Source organism: Hylobates moloch, unplaced genomic scaffold (assembly GCF_009828535.3).
Source record: "Hylobates moloch isolate HMO894 unplaced genomic scaffold, HMol_V3 SCAFFOLD_17, whole genome shotgun sequence".
In the NCBI taxonomy this organism is placed as follows: domain Eukaryota; kingdom Metazoa; phylum Chordata; class Mammalia; order Primates; family Hylobatidae; genus Hylobates; species Hylobates moloch.
The window spans coordinates 28,909,493-28,934,052 of NW_026652292.1; the positions used below are offsets into that span (position 1 = coordinate 28,909,493).

The 24,560-nt window shown below is 45.4% G+C and overlaps 1 protein-coding gene across 8 annotated transcripts in view; it reads left to right on the forward strand.

The window, feature by feature from the left end:
• PDZD2 (PDZ domain containing 2) overlaps window positions 1-24,560 on the forward strand; it is a 474,581-nt gene that overhangs the window by 374,619 nt on the left and 75,402 nt on the right. For all 8 annotated transcript variants that reach the window (XM_032135867.2, XM_058430032.1, XM_058430033.1 and 5 more), the window contains one exon: window positions 3,312-3,464. In XM_032135867.2, coding sequence (XP_031991758.1) covers window positions 3,312-3,464 — 153 coding nt within the window. The remainder of the gene's footprint in view (window positions 1-3,311; window positions 3,465-24,560) is intronic.

Sequence of the window (24,560 nt, forward strand, 5' to 3'; positions counted from 1 at the left end):
TTTTTTTTTTTTTTTTTTTAGACAGAGTCTCGCTCTGTCACCCAGATTGGAGTGCGGTGGTACAATCTTGGCTCACTGCGACCTCCGCCTCCTAGGTTCGAGCTATTCTTCTGCCTCAGCCTCCTGAGTAGCTGGGACTATAGGCACGTGCCACCGCATCTGGCTAATGTTTGTATTTTTAGTAGAGATGGGGTTTCACTATGTTAGCCATGCTGGTCTCAAGACTCTTGGCCTCAACTGATCCACCCGCCACAGCCTCCCAAAGTGCTGGGATTACAGGTATGAGCCACCACACCCAGCCCCAGCACCATTTTCAGTGTTCGCAGAGTAGTCTATCCTGTAGCTGCTATGCCTTTACTTGCCAGTTGGGATTTAAAAAAAAACAAAAAACTCTTTTCGTTTAATCCAGCAGAAGTAGAATTGACATTAGAGAAGAGGACTGAACTCACTTTTTTCTTTCCCTTTCCTTAGATAAGGCCTAACAATATAGTATTCACAATTACTGATCCAAGATAAATGATCTTCAGGTACTTTGAAGGTGGAACCAACGTGAAACTAGTAACAAACATCACTGTCCCTAGGTGCCAGCCTGCTAATATTTAGTAACATCCATTGTTAAGATGGGTTTCATTCGTTTATTTTTTGGTCCTCTTTTCTGTCAACCCTCAAGCAACGTGATTAAATATGATTAAGACGTTCTGTGTGTTTCCTTCCTTGTGGAAATGGCCGACGCAAAGGACTGTGGAGAGAACAGGTAGCTCTTCTTGCTCTCTTTCTAGAGCCATGGATTCGCTCTAGAGCCCCAGTCCCCTCCCTGGCCCCTGGCTCTCATGTGCTGCGGCATTTCCCCAGAGGGCTCTGGCTCCTGTGTGGTCCGCATTTGCAGCAAGGCCTTCATGGTCTCACCTGCGTCTTACAACCTACTCTAGCCTTACCTGTACCTAAGATCAGAAGGCTGTGTGTTGGCGATGCCCCTTCAGAATCATCCAAATGAAGTCTGGGCTGGGCGCAGTCCCTCATGCCTGTAATCCTGGCACTTTGGGAGGCTGAGATGGGAGGACCGCTTGAGGCCAGGAGTTCAAGACCAGCCTGGTCAACATAGCGAGACCCCATCTCTATAAAATAATAATAAATAAATAAATGGAGTTTTATTCCATGTATTTTTGTTGACCTTTAAAAGTTGTTCAAGGACTGCCTTCATTGAAAAGACCTTATCTGACATTTTGATTCAGCAATCTAATCTCTTTTGTTTCTTTTCTTTTTTTTTTTTTTTTTTTCCTGAGATGGAGTTTTGCTGTTGTTGCCCAGGCTGGAGTGCAATGGTGCAGTCTCAGCTCACTGCAACCTCCGCCTTCCGGGTTCAAGGGATTCTTGTGCCTCAGTCCCCCAAGTAGCTGGGATTACAGTTGCCCGCCCACCACACCTGGCTAATTTTTGTATTTTTAGTAGAGACAGACGGGGTTTCACCATGTTGGCCAGGCTGGTCTTGAACTCCTGACCTCAGGTGATCCACCCGCCTCGGCCTCCCAAAGTGCTAGGATTATAGGCATGAGCCACTGCGCCCGGCCCGCTGAATCTCTTCCTAATGAGCATATGCTGGGGAAATGGGCACAGGAGCAGGAAGGAGGAGATCATGGATATGTGAGCTCTGGGCTAGGCCTGGGGACACAGCAGTGAATGGAAGTGGTGTTAGGTGGGAGCAGTTCTCAGACACGCAGGGGAGATACACAAGTAGACACACTGCAAGGGGATGAAAGCAGTAGTCAAAGACTTTAGAGGAGAAAGGAGAGGCAAATGGAGTGGCTCCTGAGATGACCCAGGTGGGCTTTCAGAAGGAGAGGTGTTCAAGCCTTGCCCGCGTGGGCCTCAGTCGTGAAAGGAAGGGTGGTCCCAGCAGAGGGAGCTGCTGGCGGAAAAGGCAGTGGGCAAGGAAGAGTCCAAAGGGTTTGGAAGGCAGTATGGCATCAGAGTGGGTTGGTGGGGAGACTGGAGGAGGGGGATGAGTTTGGAGAACGGGGCAGAAGCAGCTGTATAAGACGCCGATCTGGCCGGGCTCGGTGGCTCATGCCTGTAATCCCAGCACTTTGGGAGGCCAAGGCGGGCAGATCACAAAGTCAGGAGTTCGAGACCAGCCTGGCCAACATAGTGAAAACCCCGTCTTTACTGAAAATACAAAAATTAGCCAGGCATGGTGGCGCGTGCCTTAGTCTCAGCTACTTGGGAGTTGAGGCAGGAGAATCGCTTGAACCGGGGAAGTGGAGGTTATGGTGAGCTGAGATTGTGCCACTGCATTCCAGCCTGGGCAATAGAGCGAGACTCTGTCTCAAAAAATAAATAAATAAATAAAATTTAAAAATCAATAAAAAAAGATGCTGACCTCTTTAGATAGCACCCTGAAAGCAGCCCAGGGGAGGCCAGCCAAGGATCTTGGGCCAGGTGTGGTGACTCACTCCTGTAATCCCTGCACTTTGGGAAGCCAAGGCAGGAGAATGGCTTGAGCCCAGGAGTTCGAGACCAGCCTGGGCAACATAGACCTTGTCTTTACAAAAAAATTTTTTTAATTAGCCAGGCATGGTGGTGCATGCCTGTAGTTCCAGCTACTCAGGAGGCTGAGGCAGGAGGATCACTTGAGCCCAGAGGTTTGAGGTTGCAGTGAGCCATGATTGCACCACTGCACTCAGCCTGGGTGACAGAATAAGACCTTGTCTATTTAAAAAAAAAAAAAAAAAATGATTGTTTTATAAAGGGATTTTAAATTCAGGGAGCTTGGATTGCCCATAGAAGCACTGAGCTAAAGGCTGAGTGTGGTGGCTCACGCCTGTAATCCCAGCACTTTGGGAGGCTAAGCCGGATAGATCACTTGAGGTCAGGAGTTGGAGACTAGCCTGGCCAACATGGTGAAACCCTGTCTCTATTAGAAATACAGTGTCAGGTGTGGTGGCTCATGCCTGTATTCCCAGCTACTTGGGAGGCTGATGCAGGAGAATCACTTGAACCCAGGAGGCGGAGGTTGCAGTGAGCCAAGATTGCACCACTGCACTCCAACCTGGGCAACAGAGCAAGATTGTCTCAAAAAAAAAAAGAAAGAAAGAAACAGCTAAGAATCACACATTCTCTGGGGGGAAAAATGGGTTTGGGTTTAAATTGGGTCCACACCCCTGACCTTGGAGGTAACCTTGCAGACACAGAACATTTTACTCCATGTAGTCTTTGGGTTGGGAGCATGTAGCTTGACTCTGCCAGGTTGCCTTCAAGAACTGCTTGGTTCTGGGGAGTAATTCATGGATGGGCCTTTAATTGTGTCCCCATAGGAAAACTCCGCGGAGGACCTCCTCAGGTTAACATCTAAGAGCTTGCCGGATCTGACCAGCTCGGTAGAAGATGTGTCCTCCTGGACTGATAACGAAGACCAGGAGGCAGACGGGGAAGAGGACGAAGGAACCAGCTCTTCTGTCCAGAGAGCAGTAAGTGGCTCTGTGCTCCTGGTTTTCTGTTGGAATTACGTTTTTCTGAAGTCTTGGGCGCCAGGATTAGGGGATAAATGCTTGAGATAGTATGATAGAGACCATGATGGGAAAAGACCCCAGTGCATTCTTTCTATCTTTTTCTCGGAATCTCTGAGAAAAATCTGTGAGGGTGATTTTTTTCCTTTCAGGAAAAAAATGAAATGGTAAACAAGATAAGCAACCCAGGGGGCTGGGCACAGTGGCTCACACCTGTAATGCCAGCACTTTTGGAGGCTGAGGCAGGTGGATCACCTGAGGTCAGGAGTTCAAGACCAGCATGGCCAACATGATGAAACCTAGTCTCTACTAAAAATACAAAAATTAGCCAGGCGTGGTGGTGCGTGCCTGTAATTCCAGCTACTCAGGAGGCTGAGGCAAGAGAATCGTCTGAGCCCAGGAGGCAGAGGTTGCAGTGAACTGAGATCTCGCCACTGCACTCAAGCCTGGGCTACAGAGTGAGACTCCCTCTCAAACAAAACAAAACAAAACAAAACAACTGGATATTGAGTTCAGTGCATATATTAATTTCTAGAATGCTTTATAACATATACAAGGATTTTGCTGCTATGCCTTGCTAGTGTGTTTGACAACTACTATTAGAATTTAAACTTGGATGGAGAGATTTCTGGTTCAAAGTGGAATGTTAAAATAACATAAAAAGGCTAGGTGCCGTAGCTCATGCCTGTAATCCCAGCACCTTGGGAGGCCAAGGTGGGTGGATTGCTTGAGCTCAGGAGTTGGAGACCAGCGTGGCCAACGTGACGAAACCCCATCTTTACAAAAAAGACAAAAAATTAGCCAGGTGTGGTGGGGCGTGCCTGTAGTCCCAGCTACTCAGGAGGCTGAGGCAGGAGGATCACTTGAGCCTGAGAGATCAAGCCTTCAGTGAGCTATGATCATGCCACTGCTCTCCAACCTGGGCTACAGAGCAAGACCCTGTCTCAAAAAATAATAATAATATAAGGCTCTGTGGTCTCTTCTTTGTGTCCCAAATCTGAAAGATGTGTCATTTTTAGTGTGAACTCTTGCTAGCCCTTGTTCCCCATCTAAACAGCTGTGGGGCGGGTGGGCGCCCTCTCTCTGCCCCTTGGAGCCCCTTCCTCCTTCCCACTCTCCTGAACCAAGGCAGCATAGGTAAGCACTGGAAAATCAGCTTCGCTTACAATAAGGCCTTAGAAGATGAAAGACGCATCTCATTTACCACAATAAGCTATATTTAAAGGGGGAAAAGTTGCTTTTCGTCTTCCTTTTTGTTCCTGGAAACCTAGGGCTACCAAGCATGGTTGTGCAGGTTGTGGACTGCACAAAGGTGTCACTTGTAAGGGTGTACCATTCACATAAACATCATAAGCTTTTAGATTTATTATAACCGTTTTCTGAATGATGGCAGTATAGGGGCTCCCTGTGCTCTGTGCTGGCACGGCAGTTACCCTCTGCTCCTTGTTTTCCATGGTACAAGAAGGGAAGTGATGTGGCGGTGCAGCAGCAGACCTCAGCTCCAGCACAGCTCCAGCATTCTCACCTTTTCTTACCGTATATCCTTCACTAGCAGCTCTCCAGCCCAGGGCGTTCCTCATTGCTCTCGTCCCCTCCTGTTCCCACGGTCTGGAGGGCTCATCCCTGCTGAGCAGGATCTCGTTGCTCAGCAGTTGTGCCCGGAGATATCTCAGCCAGCTTTCAGTGGAAAGCTAAGTAAGCCCCGGGTCTGCGGCAAGGACAGCCCTGCAGCACATCTGCACCCCCTCTGCTGAGCCTCCAAGCCATTGACGGAGCATAACAGCTCTTTGTAGAGAGCTTACAAACACACATATTTTAAAAAAATTTTTTTATTAATTTTTTATTTTTTAGAGACAGACTCTTGCTCTGTCGCCCAGACTGTAGTGCAGTGGCGTGATCTTGGCTCACTGCAACCTCTGCCTCCCAGGTTCTAGCAATTCTCCTGCCTCAGCCTCCCGAGTAACTGGGACTACAGATGCACGCCACCGCGCTTGGCTAATTTTTTGTATTTTCATTAGTAGAGACGAGGTTTCACTATGTTGCCAGGCTGGTCTTGAACTCCTGAGCTCAGGCAGTCCACCCACCTCAGCCTCCCAAAGTGCTAGGATTACAGGCGTGAGCCACCGCACCTGGCCCAAAAAAAAATTTCTTCAGTCATACTTTCTTGCAAAAAAAGTGCAAGGAATTATTTAATTCAAACTTCATATACTAAATACTAGTATATGAAGCTCTAATAAATAACCTATCACATATATTAAATATATTACATGTTATGTAATGTATTTTTATTTAAATTATTAAACTCACAATTTAAATAAATTATAATTCTAATGACTACATATAATTTAAATTATGCATAATTTATATGAGTTTTTCTTAGTATAAAAGTAATATTTTACTATGTAAATGTTTTTGACCAAAAAAACCCAAAAAAATCCTAAAGACAGGATAAATCACCAGCAATCCTATATTCAAAGATAGCCATCTATAATAGTTTGCTGTGGCTTTCTAATTTTTTTCTTTAAGCACATTTGTATTTTTAATTGACCTTATATTAACATACTTATGAAACGTTATGGTCTTAATGACATAATCGTGAACGTATCCCTATGTCATTAAGGGGTCTTCTGAAACATGATTTATAATGGCTAATATTCCTTAACATGAAAGTGCCATAATTTGTTTCACCAATGTACTTCACATTTTATATTCAATTTTTTTAAAAATGTAATTTCGTATAGAACATCTTTGCTCCTATATCTCTCTGTGTTTTTTTGTTTTTTTTTTTTTGGACATTTCCTTACATGGCTTATAGCAGTAAAATTGCTTGGTAAAAGGTTTTTTTCTGGAGAGATTATAGTAATTTACACTTGTAGCATAGGCCAGTTCCCACCATCACCAAAAACATTATCTTTAGAAAAGTTTACCAATTACTCACACATTGTTTTATGAGTTTATTACTGTAGTTTTTCAAGGGAATTTCAATGCATTTTGTGATAACACACTGGATTTGGGAAGCTTTGTGTTGCCTCTAAGGGGAAGCTAAGCCTCTCGGCAATATTTCGCCACCATTGTACCTGTTGTCCTGGCTCTGTTTCTGGGTTTCTCTGTCATGTCACCAGAAGCTCTTAATACACTGATCCTAAGCCCATTATCTTCAGTGGAGAAACCAGCACTGATCCTACGTTGACAATTCTCCTTCCCTTGTGCACCAGACAGGACACCACCTCCACCTCCCTCCCCTTTTGCTCCACCTCCATCAGAAGGCACTCACGGAGGAGGTGGAACGGGGCTTCATGCCTGGCCATCACCGAAGCCTCAACACCCATCATTTCTCAGCCATCTCTTGAGCTCTCGTTTCAGCCCAGGGGAACCAGGCCTGAGACAGAGCTCTGCAGGGGGCAGAAAGTGTGGGCAGCCGGGAGAGGACATTTCCCAGGCTTCACAGTCTACCAGGGTCAGCCCTGCTGTGCCTATAAAGGTGCTGAACTACTGAAAAAATGTTATTTCTTTTTTAGTTATATGTTCACAATCCGTGATTCTTTGTTTCAGCATTTTTAAAGATGAAAGGACCACTTAAAGAAATGTGGTACTGTTTTAATCAACTGAATTACAAAAAGCCTTTTATATCACAGATGATGATGATTAAACCTGCCGCCAAATTCTAGCCAGACATGGACTATTTTTGCACCTGTATGTCGTGGTGTGCTCTGAGCACTTAAGCTGAGCAAATGTAATACAAATGCTGAGGATCTGCCATGTGTCCCCTTATGATTTATTTTTAATGGCTACAATAAAGAGCAATGAGATTTTCCTCTCAGAAAGCTCCATCCATGCTTAGAGTAAAACCATGTGGTGAATATCAAGTTTAAGGAGTAGAAGCCAGTGAAAAAGAGAATGAGAACATGATGGTGAAACCCCACAATCATTTGCATAATTGTCTGTCATCTCAGTGGGGTCTGGCTTCAGTGACAGGGGTCGCTGTCTGCCATGACTCACCCCCACTGTCGCCACCACCACATCCAAGATTAAAGACTGCCAATTTGGTCTCAGAAATATCAAAGTCCAGCCCTTCCCCCATCCCACCCATGGCCCTGTTCTACCTGACTGGCCATTCTTCCCCGAATCTCTCTTCATTTTCTGCTCTGCAATGACAATTTCTTTTCTTTTCTTTTCTTTTTTTTTTTGAGACGGAGTCTCACTCTGTCCCCCAGGCTGGAGTGCAGTGGCACAATCTCGGCTCACTGCAACCTCTGCCTCCCAGGTTCAAGCAATTCTCCTGCCTCAGCCTCCTGAGTAGCTGGGACTACAGGCACCTGCCACCACACCCAGCTAATTTTCGTATTTTTTGTAGAGACAGGGTTTCACCATGTTGGCCAGGCTGGTCTTGAACTCCTGACCTCAGGTGATCTGCCCGCCTCAGCCTCCCAAAGTGCTGGGATTACAGTCGGTAGCCACTACACCTGGCCCGACAATTTCTTTTTTTCTAGAGACAGGGTCTTGCTCTGGCTGTACCCAGGCTGAAGTGCAGTGGTGCGATCATAGCTCACTGTAACCTCAAAACTCCTGGGCTCAGGCAATCCTCCCACCTCAGCCTCCTGAGTAGCTGGGAGTACAGGTGCACGCCACCACATCCTGCTAATTTTTTAAGTACTTTTTTGGTAGGGATGGGGCGTTGCTATGTTGCCCAGCCTGGTTTCAAACTCCTGGCCTCAAGCGATCCTCCCACCTCTGCCTCCCAAATATCTGGGATTACAGAAGTGAGCCACCTTGTCTGGCAATTCAATGACAATATTTTAAATGAGAATCTGGCATGTCACTTAAATGTTTAAGATCTCCAATAAAATGAGTGGCACATGTGTTGCGATTATTGGCTATTCAAAAAAAGTATGTGTTCTTAAGTGTAAATAATTTCTTTGAAAAAGAAAAGAAAAAAAGATTTTTCTTATGAAAAATCTATTTTCTAGCCTTCTGAGAGAGAAACTTTAAAATGAAGAGAAGAGGAAGAGTTTCAGTAATAATAGAGTGTGAAATGGGTGATAGTTATTAAGTGATTGGGGACTCTCTCCCTTTTTATATTTTTAACAAAGAAAAAAATGGAAGCAATGGTTGTCTTTGCCAAATCTGCAATTGTAAAGCTCAGCTCGGAAGAGTTTGTTTAGCACATCAATCAGGAGACCCGTATCCGGCTTCCTTTGCCATCAAGCGAATCAGTTCTAACATTTTTGGAAATCACAAGTTTGGAAAAATCTTAGAGAACTTTTGGGCAATTGAGGTCTTAAAAGGAATAAAGGACCTGTTTCTTACAAGGAAAGAAGAGCAAAGCAGGACCTTCCGATTCTGTGAGTCCAATATGGGTGTTTGATTCTTTGTTGGTGGAACTGCCAGGGGCATGGGAACCTGAAAGCCAGTACCCTCGAGTGTAGATATGAGGCCTGTGGAAAGAAAGGAAAGGACCTCTTGTGTTTTATTTGGACTGAATAATTGATCAAATGTCCACTCTAAATGCTTCCAAATTGTGTCCGGGCAGTAAGGACTTCTGTTGCAGAATCTGAATGTATGATTTTTGGTTGATTCATGGTGTCCTAGATGGGAAACTCTCTCTTGTTGTGGCGTTGACCTGGTTTTTTCTGGCAAATTGAACTTAGAGTCTAATACAAAGAACAATGAACACCAAGGGTGTAAACCTGCGATTAGCATTAAAACAGAAAGACACAGAGTCTGACTGGAAGGCAGATCTTCAGAGAACTGTTAATGCTGAGAGACACCAGCGTGGAGCTCTCTACTTCTAAGGGGAGCGCATGTTCTTCCCCTGAGGCCTTGAAGATAGAGGGTTACCACTTAGGCTGCTTCTATGGGCAGTGTGGGCTGAGCCTCACAGTCTCTCTGAGCCCAGGGCAATCACAGCAGCCTCCGCTTATGGATTCCCCACTCTGCCCCTGGGTCAAGAACAGTCTGCCCTTCTCTTTGGACTTCCACTTGCTAATTTATGTAACTTCAGGATTCACCTCTTCCAGGAAGTCTTCCCAGAGCGACACATCCTACCTCCCTGGGCCCCCAGCACGCAGTGTGCCCTATGTCGTCTTCCCTGGCCCTTAACTCAGATTGTAGCGACATCGTTATTCAAGTGACAGCTCATTTAATGTCATCCTCCATGAGTAGAGGCTCTGCGGGGGCAGGGCCCCCGTCAGGTTTGCTCACTTGTGTCTCCCAGGTCCTCGCTGTCACTGTGTGTGTATGGAGAGAGATGGATGGTTGGACAGATGTGCAGCTGGGGGCGGGGGATGGTTGGTGTGCCCTCTCACCATCCCATAATGCCCCCTGCATACCTCTCGTCGTAAGGTTTGGTCGTCTTCCACTGTCTACCCCAGCATACCATGAATTTAAAATGGCCTGGGCTGGGCACAGTGGCTCACACCTGTAACCCCAGCACTTTGGAAGGCCTAGGCAGGCGGATCACTTGAGGTCAGGAGTTCGAGATCAGCCTGGCCAATATGGCAAAACCCCATCTCTACTAAAAATACAAAAAAATTAGCCAGGTGTGGTGGCTCACGCCTATAATCCCATCTACGAGGGAGACTGAGGCACAAGAATCGCTTGAACCCCGGAGGCGGACGTGGCAGTGAGCCGAGATGGGTGCCACTGCACTCCAGCCTGGGTGACAGAACCAGACCCTGTCTCAAAAAAAAAAAAAAAAAAAAATTAAAAAGAAAAAAATCGTTTAAAATGGCCTTAGCACATAGTGGACATTTGTTTCTGTCCCCAGATGAGAGAAAGTCTCTCTGCTACTCCTTTCTGGGAATTTCTGTCTGGGATAAGAATATCAGTGATTTAGACATCATTTTTTGAAGTGTAACATTGGGAGAACACAGTGTCCCTTCCCTTAAAATAGGATATTTGTGGTAGCATCTCATTAACAGATAAGTAGATTTCTTTCTTTTTGTTTGGTTAAGGTTAGAAACCTGCAAGCAGCTAGAGGGAATTTAGGACTTGGTTTTTAATGAATCAGCAGCAAAAACAAAGGATTAAACATCCCAGGGGGAGTTGGTGAAGAAATAAGTGGGATATAAGTGAAAAGACCAAAAAGGCACCAGGCCAAAGAGCCCAGAACTGTGAGTGTCAGAGATGTGGGTTGTGGTAAACAACCATAAAGTGTCAGAACTGCAGGGAACCTTGGGGAGTAACTGGTCCCAACCTCGCATTTTATAAGCTGGAGATCTACAGTGAGAGGGCAGACCGCAGGGCTCCGCTGATAGCAAACTTGTTCCCCTGGAAAAGTCACGTTATAGCTCAAGGCAGCTGTGAGGGGAAAAAAAGAGCCAGGACAAAGAGATGAATGCAGTGCTAAGAGTTCACAGACTTTACCGAAATGCAGAAGGATCACTGTTTATGCAAAAGCATGAATGGGCACAGGGAGCTTCCACACTCCTGCATCCGGCTCATGTGCGCTCTGGAGAGGCCTCCTTGGCAGGTCTGAGTGGAGTAGGGCCCAGGAGTCTGTGTTTCTGGTGATTCTGATGCTCAGCGAGATTATAAAAAGTGAAAGTGGCAAGGCTTCTAAGAGTCTCCCAGCTAGGGGCTGGGCGATGCCCAGGGACCTCTGTGTGCACAGCGTTGAGACCAGGGGAGGTTTTAGGCCCCCAACTGTCTCCCTGTTTTCTGCAGTTCGGGGACAGAGGGAGTGAGGCCAAGGTGTTTGTGGGAAACTTAGAAGCACAGATCCCCCAGCCTGCCCCGGATCGTCATGGGCACAGACTGGCTTGCATATCATTGTTCTCATTGCCTTCCCAGACACCAGTTCCTGTTATATAGACCAGAGCTGCCGATGCAGAAACTGCCTCATTCTCGGCACCAACCCGCAGCAGGTGGTCACACACGCCGATCCACAGCTCCCTGAATTGTGCATTTTCTCCCCACTGCCCCAAACTGAACTTCTCTCTCTCCCCCACCTCAGTCCGGGACTTCCCAAGTAGGTCTCAGTTCACTTAGACGTTCCTTAAGCAACACTTCAGCTGGCACAGGATGTATAAAAGGTTGCTTGAAACTCAATGCCTTATGTCGGATTGCCAGAGCAAGATAGGAAAGACAAGACTGCAATGATTGCTGGGCTAAGAAAATAAGATTTACATTTGGGGGTGGTTTTTGTTTGGCTTGGTTTTATATTTAAGAAGATGAAGTGATTATTTAAGTGGGTGGAGGAAGAAAGGAGATAAGAGTAATTACTTGGCCAAGATGAGTTGCCTGGAAAACTGCTGAAGTTTGAATTAGGCTTACTCCCGTGTCACACTCCCAGGGGCCTGTTCCAACTGGCTACCTGGCCTTGCTGCATCTTTTTTTTTTTTTTTTTTTTTTTTTTTTTTTTTTTTTTTTTTTTTTTTTGAGACAGAGTCTTGCTCTGTCGCCCATGCTGGAGTGCAGTGGCGCAATCTCGGCTCACTGCAAGCTCCGCCTCCCAGGTTCACGCCATTCTCCTGCCTCAGCCTCTCTGAGTAGACGGGGTTTCACCGTGGTCTCGATCTCCTGACCTCATGATCCACCCGCCTCGGCCTCCCAAAGTGCTGGGATTACAAGCGTGAGCCACCGCGCCCGGCCCCTTGCTGCATTTTTATCTAAGGAGTTTGCAGTTCTCTAGGTAAACAGCTCATGTCATTTGCATAGAAACGCTTTGTTTTTTTGAGACAGGGTCTCACTCTGTTGCCTAGTCTGGAGTGCAATGGCACAATTATGGCTCACTGCAGCCTTAACCTCGTGGGCTCAAGAGATCCTCCCACCTCAGCCTCCTGAGTAGCTAGGATTACAGTTGCATGCCACCATGCCCAGCTAATTTCTTTGTATATTTTGTAGAGACGGGGTCTCCCTATGTTTTCTAGGCTGGTCTCAAACTCCTGGGCTCAAGCAATCCTCCCGTCTCAGCCTCCCAAAGTACTGGGATTATAGGCATGAGCCACGTTTCCTAGCCAGAAAAGCAAATATTGTATTTCACATGGATCCTCAAAGAGCAGTGGTCTCCATAATAGAATAGGCACACCCAGAGGAGAAGCCAGATGATCCCTTGGGGTGTGGGAAGAAAATATTAGAACATATGTAGGTCTTACCATATTTTAGATTGTTTTGTTTTATGTCTACGTTAGGAGTGCTTGATGGCCTCTCAGCCTAGAAAGACTGACATCATAGCATGGAGCATTAGGAAATACAGTTAAAAAAATTTCCTTACTATGCAATCAACTTTATTATCGTTCTTTGGATTTGAAAAATTCTTTCAGATTTCAATGAAAATAAAATATGAATCATTGGAGCATATAATAAAGTTTCTTGGCCCTCAAGTTAATTTCTTTTATGAACATAATATGTAGAAGTCATGTAATGACTTTCTCACGGGAGGTAAGTTGCTTCCTGTCTTTGCGCATTTCATTAGTGTTCCAAGATGCCTTCTCACTCCCGTTCCAAATTTTCCTCGTATTTATACCACTCCTATTTAGTCAATTTCAGCTTATATGTCTTTAAAGGTTTATGTCTGTGGTCCACAAGTTGAAATGTAAAGTAGAATATATATATATATGTATATATATTTTTTAATTTAATTTTTTTTTTTGAGACAGAGTCATCCTCTGTCGCCCAGACTGGAGTACAGTGGCACAATCTCAGCTCAGTGCAACCTCCGCCTCCATGCCTGGCTAATTTTTGTATTTTTAGTGGAGACAAGGTTTCACCATGTTGACCAAGCTGGTCTCAAACTCCTGACCTCGTGATCCGCCTGCCTTGACCTCCCAAAGTGCTGGGATTACAGGCGTGAGCCACCGTGCCCAGCCAAAATAGAATATATTAAGACTCGAAGATGGCTGTTCAGAAATGAAACTGAAATAAAAATTTCTTCTGCCATAGACAAAATTATGGCAATAACCACACAAGGTGGGAACAGGGTAATGTGGCTCATTTTTGCACCGTATATCTCAGGATAACTCTGTTTATGAGCTTCACTAAGCCTTTAAGGTAACAAAAATCCTTGAGATGTGTCTTCTGAGACTGTAATGTAGATAATGCTGCTGCACTGTCAGAATCTTACTCTTAAGAGGAACAGGAGATCCTCACTTAGTTTCAGTTTCAGTTATTGTGCTGGATTATAGGCAAATGACAAAATGATTTTTTTTTTTTTTTTTTTTTGAGACAGAGTCTCGCTGTCACCCAGGCTGGAGTGTAGCAGCATGATCTCGGCTCACTGTAACCTCCACCTCCCAGGTTCAAGCGATTCTCCTGCCTCAGCCTCCCAAGTAGTTGGGACTATAGGTGCACGTCACCATGCCTGGCTAATTTTTTGTATTTTTAGTAGAAACAGTGTTTCACCATGTTGGCCAGGCTGGTCTTGAACTCCTAACCTCAAGTGATCTGCCCATCTCGGCCTCCCAAAGTGCTGGGATTACAGGAGTGAGCCACTGCACCTGGCCAACAAAATGATCTTTGATGGTGCATAAATGAGTTAGATAAATGGGCATTGGGTGCTGGTGGGGGGAAGAAACCCCACCTTACTTCATGTGCATTGGAAGATTTGGAATTTTTTTTGTTTGTTTACATTTTCCTCCTTTTAGCCACATCTTATGCAACATGGTAGCACACAGCCTGAGAAATAAAGCAAAATACAAGAGGTCAGAAGTTCCCCTGTGGAATCCAGGGCAGAAATTTCACAAAGAAATGGAGCAATTTAGGACAAACTCCTCACCCCACCCCCTACTATTACTGTTTGCTTGCCTTGTTTTTTTTTTTTTTAATTGTTGTTGTTTTTGAGACAGAGTCTCGCTCTGTCAACCAGGCTGGAGTACTGTGGCATGATCTTGGCTCACTGCAACCTCTGCCTGCAGGGTTTAAGCGATTCTCATGTCTCAGCCTCCTGATTTCAAGCAATTCTCGTGCCTCAGCCTCCTGAGTAGCCGGGATTACAGGCACCTGCCACCATGCCTGGGTAATTTTTGTATTTTTTAGTAGAGATGGGGTTTCACCATGTTGGCCAGGCTGGTCTTGAACTCCTGACCTCAAGTGATCCACCTGCCTCAGCCCCCTAAACTGCTGGGATTATAGGCATGAGCCACCACATCTGGCCTCCTGACAGAGACTTTCTAACTCCTCCAAGCCTTCAGTCGTCTCTGCTTTCTCTGATTGCCAGTTTTACCTGTTTCTCACATTTTAGCACTTACAATCAGAAAATCAGCTCCTGGTTTGTTAATGGGCATGTGTTTTCCAAAATTTGTTGGTAAAGCTTTTGTTTGGATATTCAAATTTATTTCCCCTTGAAACAAATATATCTACTTAGTAAATATCTGTGGAATTATCTTTTAAGCTATGAGTAGCAAAAAGGTGGCCTTTGTGTCACCCACTTACCCTTCCTCTTTAGCTCCTGGGGCAGACATCTGGAATTCTTCCTAGCATTGTTCCCGCTGATACCAGATACAACCGCAGTAGTTCATAACATGACCCTGCAGGTGCCTACAACCAAGGCATTGTATGAATCAGTGCTGGATGACGGCCAGCCCGACATCTCCGTCCACACTCAGCACTGTGCTGGGTGCTTTGGGGATACAGAGATGGCAGACCCAATCTTGTTTCTTCTCTTGTGGCATTTTTTATATTCCATAATGAATTATGATTATTTCTGTACTTGTATTTTTCTTTTTTCTTTCTTTTTTTTTTTTTGGCGGGGGGGGACCCAGTCTCACTGTTTGTTGCCCAGGCTGGAGTGTAGTGGCATGATCTCGGCTCACTGCAACCTCTACCTCCCAGGTTCAAGCAATTCTCCTGCCTCAGCCTTCCAAGTAGCTGGAACTACAGGTGCCCACCGCCACGCCCAGCTATTTTTTTTTTTTTTTTGTATTTTAGTAGAGATGGGGTTTCACCGTGTTGCCCAGGCTGATCTCGAACTCCTGAGCTCAGGCAGTCCGCCTGCCTCGGCCTCCCAAAGTGCTGGGATTATAGGTATGAGCCCCCGCACCTGGCCATTTCTGTACTTTTCATATTCCCCTTTTCAGCATAATGAATCCTCAAGGAGCCATGTGCAATACTGACCTAGAGAAGAGATCTGATTCCTTCCGGGGATCAGCAGGGGTTCAATGGATGGGTGGCATTTGACTATTCCATAGGACTTCCACAGGAACACCTGCAGAAACTGATGACATTCTGGAACAGAAAAATAACATGTACAGTGGTCCTCAAATAGGAAATTTTGAAGTCTGTCCAGAGAGCCACAAAGTCTATTAAGCAAAATGTTCAGCCCATGCTTCTAGTTTCAGACTATGGAATTTTGACTTCTTTTACAAGGAAAGTGACTCACTGATAGCTTTTCAGTTGAGTGACAGGGTCAGAGTTTTTAAGATTACTCAAGCAGCGGGGCAGAGGAGGAGTGGAATTGAAGAAAGGCAGGATGGAGGTGAAGAGATGGATTTGGAGGCCTTTGCTGTACCTAGCCCCATTGAGAGGTAATCGGAGCCTGTGCTGCAGGAGTGATGGTCATGAGGATGGAGGGGCGGGAAGCCATGTGAGTGACAGGCAGTAGGAGGTCACCTGCCAGTCGGGGTGCTAGCTTCTGGGAGCAAGGGCCCCTTGGCATGGAGGGAGAGGATGAAAAGTTTCCTTCCCTTTTTTTCCTGAAGGCAGGGCTGGCCCTATGCAATATTCTGAATGGGTTTCTATTTGCCTTTGAACCCTTGTGTCATCCCCTCTTGCTCATTTGATGCCGGCTGTCTTTACAGGCCCCCGGAGCTCAGAGCCTTCATCCTGGTCTGAACTCTCCACTGAGGTCCCCACCGTCTCCCCTCCCAGACAGCCTCTCCTTTCTCCTTCTCCAAGACACGTTCTCTCATTGAACCACCTCCAACAACCCAAAAGACCAAAAAACAAACCAACCTTTTCCATTTTTCCAAGCAGTGTGTTTGTTAGGAAAGCAATCTGACTTAAAACCTATTTAAACAGTGGCAAGTGATCTTGGGACACTTAGCAAAGTATGTACATTTTAAACAGAATCCTTGTTAAAGAGTTTATCTGTATCATTTAAAAATGAAATTTAAAGATAAAATTACACAGAATCCTGGATGACAAGGTTGCTTTTAGAGGAAATACCGTGCTAGCTTCTTCCCTAAAATGTCTCTCTCTGTCACTTCCTTCCCTTCCACTTACTAAATCATATTTTCTGAAAATTCTCAAGTCTTCATAATGACTCTGGGTACAGATGGCAGTGGGGAGATGGGTAGGGCTAGAGTATGAACTATTCCTAGACAGTAGCCCCCCTTATCCAGAGTTTTGCTTCCTGCAGTTTCATTTACCCACAGTAAACCTCTATCAGAAAATATAACTCCAGAAACAAACAATTCATAAGTTTTAAATCGTGTGCCATTCTGACCAGAGTGGTGAAATCTCATGCCGTCCTGCTCTGTCCCGCCTGGGACGTGAATCACCCCTTCCTCCAGTTTATCTACACCATCTACACTACCTGCATGTTAGTCACTACATAGCCAGCTCCATGATCAGATCAACTGTTGTGATACCACGGTTCTTGTGATCAAGCAATTGTATTCTACTTCATGATTGCCCCGTAGTGCAAGCAGTGATGCTGGCAATGCAGATATGCCAAAGAGAAGCCATACAGGGCTTCCTTTGGGTGGAAAGGTTCTTGAGGAAGGAAGGAAAAGTCATATGCTGAGGTTGCAAGATCTATGGTAAGAATGAACCTTCTATCCTTGAAACTGTGAAGAAGGAAAAAGAATTTTGTGCTAGTTTTGCCATCATCCCTCAAGCAGCAAAAGTTACAGCCACGGTGCATAAGCGCTTAGCTAAGATGGAAAGGCCATTAGATTTGTGGGTGGAAGACGTGAACAGAAACATGTTCCAATTAACAGAGCCGGGCGTGGTGGCTCATCCCTGTAATCCCAGTACTTCGGGAGGCCAAGGCGGGCAGATTACCTGAGGTCAGGAGTTTGAGACCAATATGGCCAACATGGTGAAACCTCATCTCTACTAAAAATACAAAAATTAGCTGGGTGTGGTGGTGCACTCCTGTTATCCCAGCTACTCAGGAAGCTGAGGCAGGAGAATCGCATGAATCCCGGAGGTGGAGGTTGCAGTGAGCCAAGATTGTGCTATTGAACTCCAGCCTAGGCGACAGAGCAAGACTTCATCTCAAAAAAAAAAAAAAAAAAAAAAAAAAGGAAACGTGGGGTTTGGCACATATCCCTCATGGAGGGGGGCACTGTTGTAGATGAGGAGTTACAACTGCAGGGCCAGATAATAAGCATTTCAGGCTTTGCTAGCCAAACAGTCTTTGTTTCAACTGCTCACCTCTGCCTTTGTACTTTGAAAGCAGCCATAAACAATAAGTAAATGGGCATGGCTGTGTTCCAGTAAAACTTGACAAAAACAAGTGCTGGGCCAGATTTGGCCCCCAGGCGTGTTTGCTGAGCCCTGCTGTAGGTGATCATTTGTAAGCCTGGAACAGCCTCTCTTTTTGCTCCTTCCTGTGGGCTCACCAGCATCTCAGCTTTCCCAACAGATAAGCGCCTGCCCTTAGAAATACGTATCAGCAAAGCCCATGAACTCAACACTATTCCTAGAAAGAAAGGAAGGAAAAAGAAGGAAGGAAAGAAGCAGCAAGGAGCTCATGTTGATCTGGGGAAGGCAGCGGAAGGCCGGAGAGTGCCGCCTGGAACTTAACAGTGAGCCCTGGCCGGGTGCGGTGGCTCACATCTGTAATCCCAGCACTTTGGGAGGCTGAGGAGGGCGGATCACCTGAGGTCAGGAGTTCAAGACCAACCTGACCAACATGGAGAAACCCTGTCTCTACTAAAAATACAAAATTAGCCGGGCGTGGTGGTGCATGCCTGTAATCTCAGCTATATGGGAGGCTGAGGCAGGAGAATCACTTGAACCCGAGAGGCGGAGGTTGTGGTGAACCAAGATCGCGCCATTGCACTCCAGCCTGGACAACAAGAGTGAAACTCCGTCACAAAAACAAAAAACAAAAAACAACAACTAGTGAGCCCAAATGTAACCATGATGCTTTTTTTTTTTTTTTTTTGAAACAGAGTCTCACTCTTGTCACCTAGGCTGGAGGGCAGTGGCATGATCTTGGCTCACTGCAACCTCCACCTCCCATTCCAAGTGATTCTCTTGCCTCAGCCTCCCTAGTAGCTGGGATTACAGGTGCCCTCCACAACGCCCAGCTAATTTTTGTGTTTTTAGTAGACACAAGATTTCACTATGTTGCCCAGGCTGGTCTCGACCCCTGACCTCAAGTGATCCACCTGCCTCAGTCTCCCAGAGTGCTGGGATTGCAGGCGTGAGCCACCACGCCCAGCCCACGATGTCTTACTTTTCATCTAAAACCTGCCTAAATGGCATGCCCAGTTAAAACAATCTTTTTCTGTTACAATAATCCATGTAAGAGTGTGACACATTTTCTAAAAGTTTTGTCTAAAAAAGAGCCTGGTGTGTTTACTGTTGCTGCTGAATTGGATTTGACTCCGCTGCTGTATCAGGGCCCCTTCTGACAATTCACCTCTTGCTTCCTTTCCTGCTAATTGTCCTGTTTACTACAATTTTTTTTTTTTTTTGTAACAGTGTCTGGCTCTGTCACCCAGCCTAGAGTGCAGTGGCACGATCTTGGCTCACTACAACCTCCATCTTTGGGGCTCAAGCTATTCTTCCACCTCAGCCTCCCAAGTAGCTGAGACTACAGGCATGTGCCACCACACCTGGCTAGGTTTTGTATTTTTTTGTAGAGACGGGGTCTTGTCATGTTGCCCAGGCTGGTCTTGAACTCCTGGGCTCAAAGCAGTCCATCCGCCTCAGCCTCCCAAAGTGCTGAGATGACAGGCGTGAGCGACTGCACCCAGCCCTGTTTACTTCTTAGGGCCCTTTTACATGCCTTTCTTTTTTTAACAGCCTTCCACCTCTGCTTTTTACATGTCTTGAGATTTTCCTGTATGCATGTGTATGCATGCATGTGCACACACACACACACACACACACACACACCTGATTTTGTCATTCTGGTGTTTAAAGCATATCATAGTCCTACTTCCAGAAGTACGTCCAATGCTATGAATCTGGTAGCCAACCCTGCTGAGAAATGACCCAAGGGTCTACCTTGAGTAGCCAGCCCCCAAATCCGAAGAATAGCTCCAGATCCCATAGTTTTCTCACCCACTAGATCATGGGAGCATGGCGAGAGTGAGAGAGTTCCACTTCCCAGAGAACGGCTGTTATTACCTTACGTCAATTTAAAATCTGTACTAAAGATGAACACATGCATTCTCCTCCTTGACATCCACATCCCCTGTTGTTTTCTTTTTTTGTTGTTTTTGTTTTTGTTTTGAGACAGAGTCTTGCTCTGTCGCCCAGGCTGGAGTGCAGTGGCACGATCTTGGCTCACTGCAGTCTCTGCCTCCTGGGCTCAAGCAGTTCTCCTGCCTCAGCCTCCTGAGTAGCTGGGATTACAGGTGTGTGCCACCATGCCCGGCTGATTTTTTGCATTTTTAGTAGAGACGGGGTTTCACCATGTTGGCCAGGCTGGTCTTGAACTGCTGACCTCTGGTGCTCCATCCGCCTTGGCCTCCCAAAGCACTGGAATTACAGGCATGAGCCACCATGCCTGGCCCCTCTGTTACTTTCAAAGAGCTGAGAGTTACTAGAGGACACTATCCTCTCTCGGGAACATGACACATACAAACCCACTGCAAGAGGGTCAGTTACGAGCTAATGACTGATTACATTCCTGTGCCCTTAAAGGTGATTACCTCAACTTTCTAAGGAACCAAGAGATCTCTTTAAATTTCAACGCATAAAAATAATCACCATCAATGTGTGTTAAGCCCATTCAAATTGTTTGGGGATGATGAATGGGAGGAAACTGGAAATGGGCTTAGCTAGAACAAGGGCAGTATTAATTCATTTGCAGAGCCACAGCCTGAGCGTCGCAGTGGGCATCAGCTGCAGCTCCCCCCAGTCCCAGCTGCATCTGACAACCTCTGATCTATGCACACATGCCCTGCATGTACCAGAGCACGCCCAGGGTTGACGAGTTTGACTTTTTGGTGTTACTGTTTTCCTCTTTAGTTCTGAGTTACTCTCTTGATTGGAAAGCAATGGGTCGAGTGTAGCAGTAGATTCCTGTTGTAATTTCTGCACGTAACTTGCAGGCTTCTTACTACTTTGTGCTGATTTATTGTTGTCCTGATTCCCGTTTCTGAATGGTTATTCATTCCCAGCCCAGGCCTCTCTGATGACCATCTGGTTCTCCTTCGGTCACTCAAACATCTGCCCCAGAGACTTGGAAAATGAGCTTCCTTTGGCAACCTAAAAATAATTTTAGTGTGACTGAAGCCTGAAAGGGAAATCACCGCGTTCCACTGTCCTGTGGATACTGACCGGGGGAATGAGCCAACAGAGCTTCCTGGGGATTTGGAGCTTAGATGTTCTCTGTCACATCTGCAGATTTTTTCTTTTTTTTTTTTTTCCAAGTCTTGGGAACCATAAAAACGTGGTGAGAACTGGGTGCAACCAGTCCTGAAGTTTTCTTTGGGACTAGGCATGCTTGCACAAAGGAAACGGCTGGAGATAAAAGCCACGCTTTGCATGGTTTGTTTGTAAGGCTACAAGAGCTAGCTGAGAGAGACAGAGGATACTCAGGATTGCGACATGCTGTTAGTCACAGTGTGTTCCAGGAGAGCTCACAAATGCTTTGAAACAGTTACAGGATATTTCTAAGGACTAGACTTTTAGCTTGGACCCAAGAAGCCTGTCTCATGGGCAATGATGGTTTGCCCCTCACCCCTAGAAGATGAAATTTGCCAGAAACTAAAACTCAGTCCCCATGGTATTTCTCATCTGAAATTATTTCTAGCCACATCGTCTAGTGCAACTTTTCAGAGGTTCTGCAGTGATATAAAATGTCAACATAATAATGTTCAAATAAATTAAATGCCCTTGTAAGTCATAATCCAAAGATGTTAAAATCTAAAGTAATTAACATCTCGACTTAAATTTCCTTGACTTTTTGTGTTAAAAAAAACCAAAGCCCTTAATGGCCTCCTTTGATCTCTCCTATTTCTTATTTTGCTCCTTCTATTTTTTTTTTTTTTTTTTTGAGACAGAGTCTTACTCTTGTTGCCCAGGCTAGAGTGCAGTGGCACAACGTTGGCTCACTGCAACCTCTGCCTCCCGGATTCAAGGAATTCTTCTGCCTCAGCCTCCCGAGTAGCTGGGATTATAGACATGCGCCACCACACCCAGCTAATTTTTGTATTTTTAGTAGAGACGGAGTTTCACCAGGTTGGCCAGGCTGGTCTGGAATTCCTGACCTCAAGTGATCCGCCCGCCTTGGCCTCCCAAAGTGCTGGGATTACAGGCGTGAGTCACCGTGCCCAGCTATTATTTTGCTCGTTCTTAGTTAAGGAGATCCTTGGTGCTGGATGCTGGAAAAAGATTGTGTTTTTCAGCATCTGCAGCCTGGGCTGTTTTCCACAGGAACAAATACAGTTTTTTCAAGCTCCAGGAAGACTGAATTCGTTCAACAGCAAGTCTCTCATGTGCTTTACTTATTAGTGATATGCAAATAAAAATAGTAAGTGGACCCTCAATAGTATCAAAACATTGTCCCCACGCCCTTGATATTTAGAAAAATGAGCCAAACCCCAGTCCCTAGACAGTTGTCCTAGGCAAGATTTTGTTCTTGGGACCTTATTTAAATTTGCCAAAGGTGGTATTGAGAACTGTAAAAACAAAAAAAAATACCTGAGCTTTTCCACTATAGTTTTGTGGATGCTGGCAGGAGACTTGAGATTCCTGAGTCAGAGACAAATGACTTTTATTACTCACGGCACAGCAACTAGATTTTGGCTTCCCCAATCCCACTTTCTAGGATTTAATCCCAGTTTATTTAGGGCTTTATGTTCACATCATTTCCTCTTCCCCCCGCAAGTCCTGTGGCGGTGACACAGGCTCGGGGGTGTGCACACACAGTGGATTTGCATCACAGCTGAGGATCCCTCACCATAGGCAACCTCAGTCTTTTATGATGGGCTAGAAGCAGACCTGATCAACCTTTGCACCAGAGGAAGATGTGCAGCTAGAAGCAGACCTGACCAACCTTTGCACCAGAGGAAGGAACCTGTCCGTTCCTCCTGAGACACTATCTAACTTTCAAGGCTGTTCACTCTACAAACATCTCTGGAAAGACAGATAATTCCATGTAACAACAGCCTCTGTCTCTGTTTGCAAGCCATGCAGAAATGCGAGAGACCCAGGGAGAATTACCTCCCAATAGGGCAGACCAGAGAGACTCAGTAATATCAAGTAAAGGCAGGTTGATGAGGAAAAGATTCTTGGCTTCTCTTAAAGATGCCAGTCAGTCTGACAGTTGCCTGGAGTTCACGACCGTGAACTTAGACCCAATTGGCAGGAACCTTCCTCCCAACTGGAGTTGGAGGGAAATCAACCCAGTCCTACTTCAAGTGCTTTCTGTGTGTATTCAGTAGCTTCTTGATTGGCATTTTCACTTTGACATAAAAGTAAAGGGCTTCGTGGCGTACTGCATTGGGTGTGGATGGTGCCTCTGATGGAGCTCTACCTTCTTAAAAGCAGGAATGTTCAGTCACTCCTGGGCCACATTTTCCATTTCCACTGCCTCTTGGCATGGAAGTGCTTAGACTGAAGAAAGCTTCATCTCTCCTTCCACATTTGTTCAGCTGGAAAAACACCCTCTGCAGATTGATGATCCAGACCTTCTGTTGATGATTCTAGAGCTTGTGCCCCTAATGAGCTAGTAAGGGCTAATACTTCTGCTGCCTGTTCCTTGGGATTAGTTTTTTCTCAGGTTTTGAGTGTCCCAGGGATCACGTGGCATGTCTTTCTCCTACATATTTTGGGGCAGTAATTGGATATGTCTGTAGTGATTCATATCCTTCCCCTTTGGGGAAGACTCACTTGAGTTTCCTTTTTACCTGCTGCTTAAATTAGTTCCATTTCTTCTTTATAGGCTTGCGTGCTGAATTTGGGTGCTTTTTTAAAGTATTTCTACTGTTTCTTTGCTTTCTGACTCAGACCTTTTTTCCTAACATACTAATCTAGATAATATCATACAGGGTCCATCACTGTGAAAGAGATGAAATCAATCAATGACTCTTCTATTTAGTGAAATATCCGTTATTCAAATGCATGCTAACCACCACTGGCTCTGCGTTAGCTATTTCCACCTAGGAAATGTTCTATCAGACCAGCATCAAGTTCTGGCCTATTCTCCTCCTGCCAGGCCCCGCCCCCTTGGTATTTCTCTTATTTACTCCCTTTAGAGTCCCTCATTTCATGCATTTCTCAGCCCACTTTCATCAGAGCAATGACCGATAACTGTGTTCCTTTAGAATTTACTGAGGATTTTTTTCATTCTTCTCGGTCTTCCTTGCAGTTTTGCCTTTAAATCTGTCCACATATGCTGATCTCTCTTGGGAGAGCTGTCCCAAATCATCCTTCTAAATCTCTTCTCTGCAGTCTTAAAATCATTTCTCTCATGTTTTCTGGGCCTGGAATTCCACTCTCTTCCCTGTGGTTTTGACTCTTAGGTAGCTTTCTTCAGGTCCCAGTCACGCCCCCTAATTTAGGAATAAGATAGCATCTCCCTACTTTTGTGACACCCTCTTTAAGATAGGAACCGTCAAGAGTCTTTTTCATACATCACTGTGCTCTGGGACTTCACAATCCCAGTTACTCATCGGACTTTGGAGTCTGTTGTCTAAGATCTCCTCTTTTAAGGAAGTATCCCTTTTTCTCTAGTTAGTCGTCATGTATTTATTTTGTCTTTTCCACTGCTCCTATTCTGATCAGAGGACAAGAGCATGTTTTCAAATCCTCCTTGTTCTTGTGCACAAACATGATTTCTAAAAATTGAGCATTTCAGGCACATGCCTTTAAAAATGCCTTCTTAGCTATGAGTTTTGCAGTAATTTTATTAAAGAGCTTTTTTTCCCCATCTTCAAAGAAGATGGCATGTCTTTGGAATTCTCTTGGTTTTTCTTTATTTTTTAATGA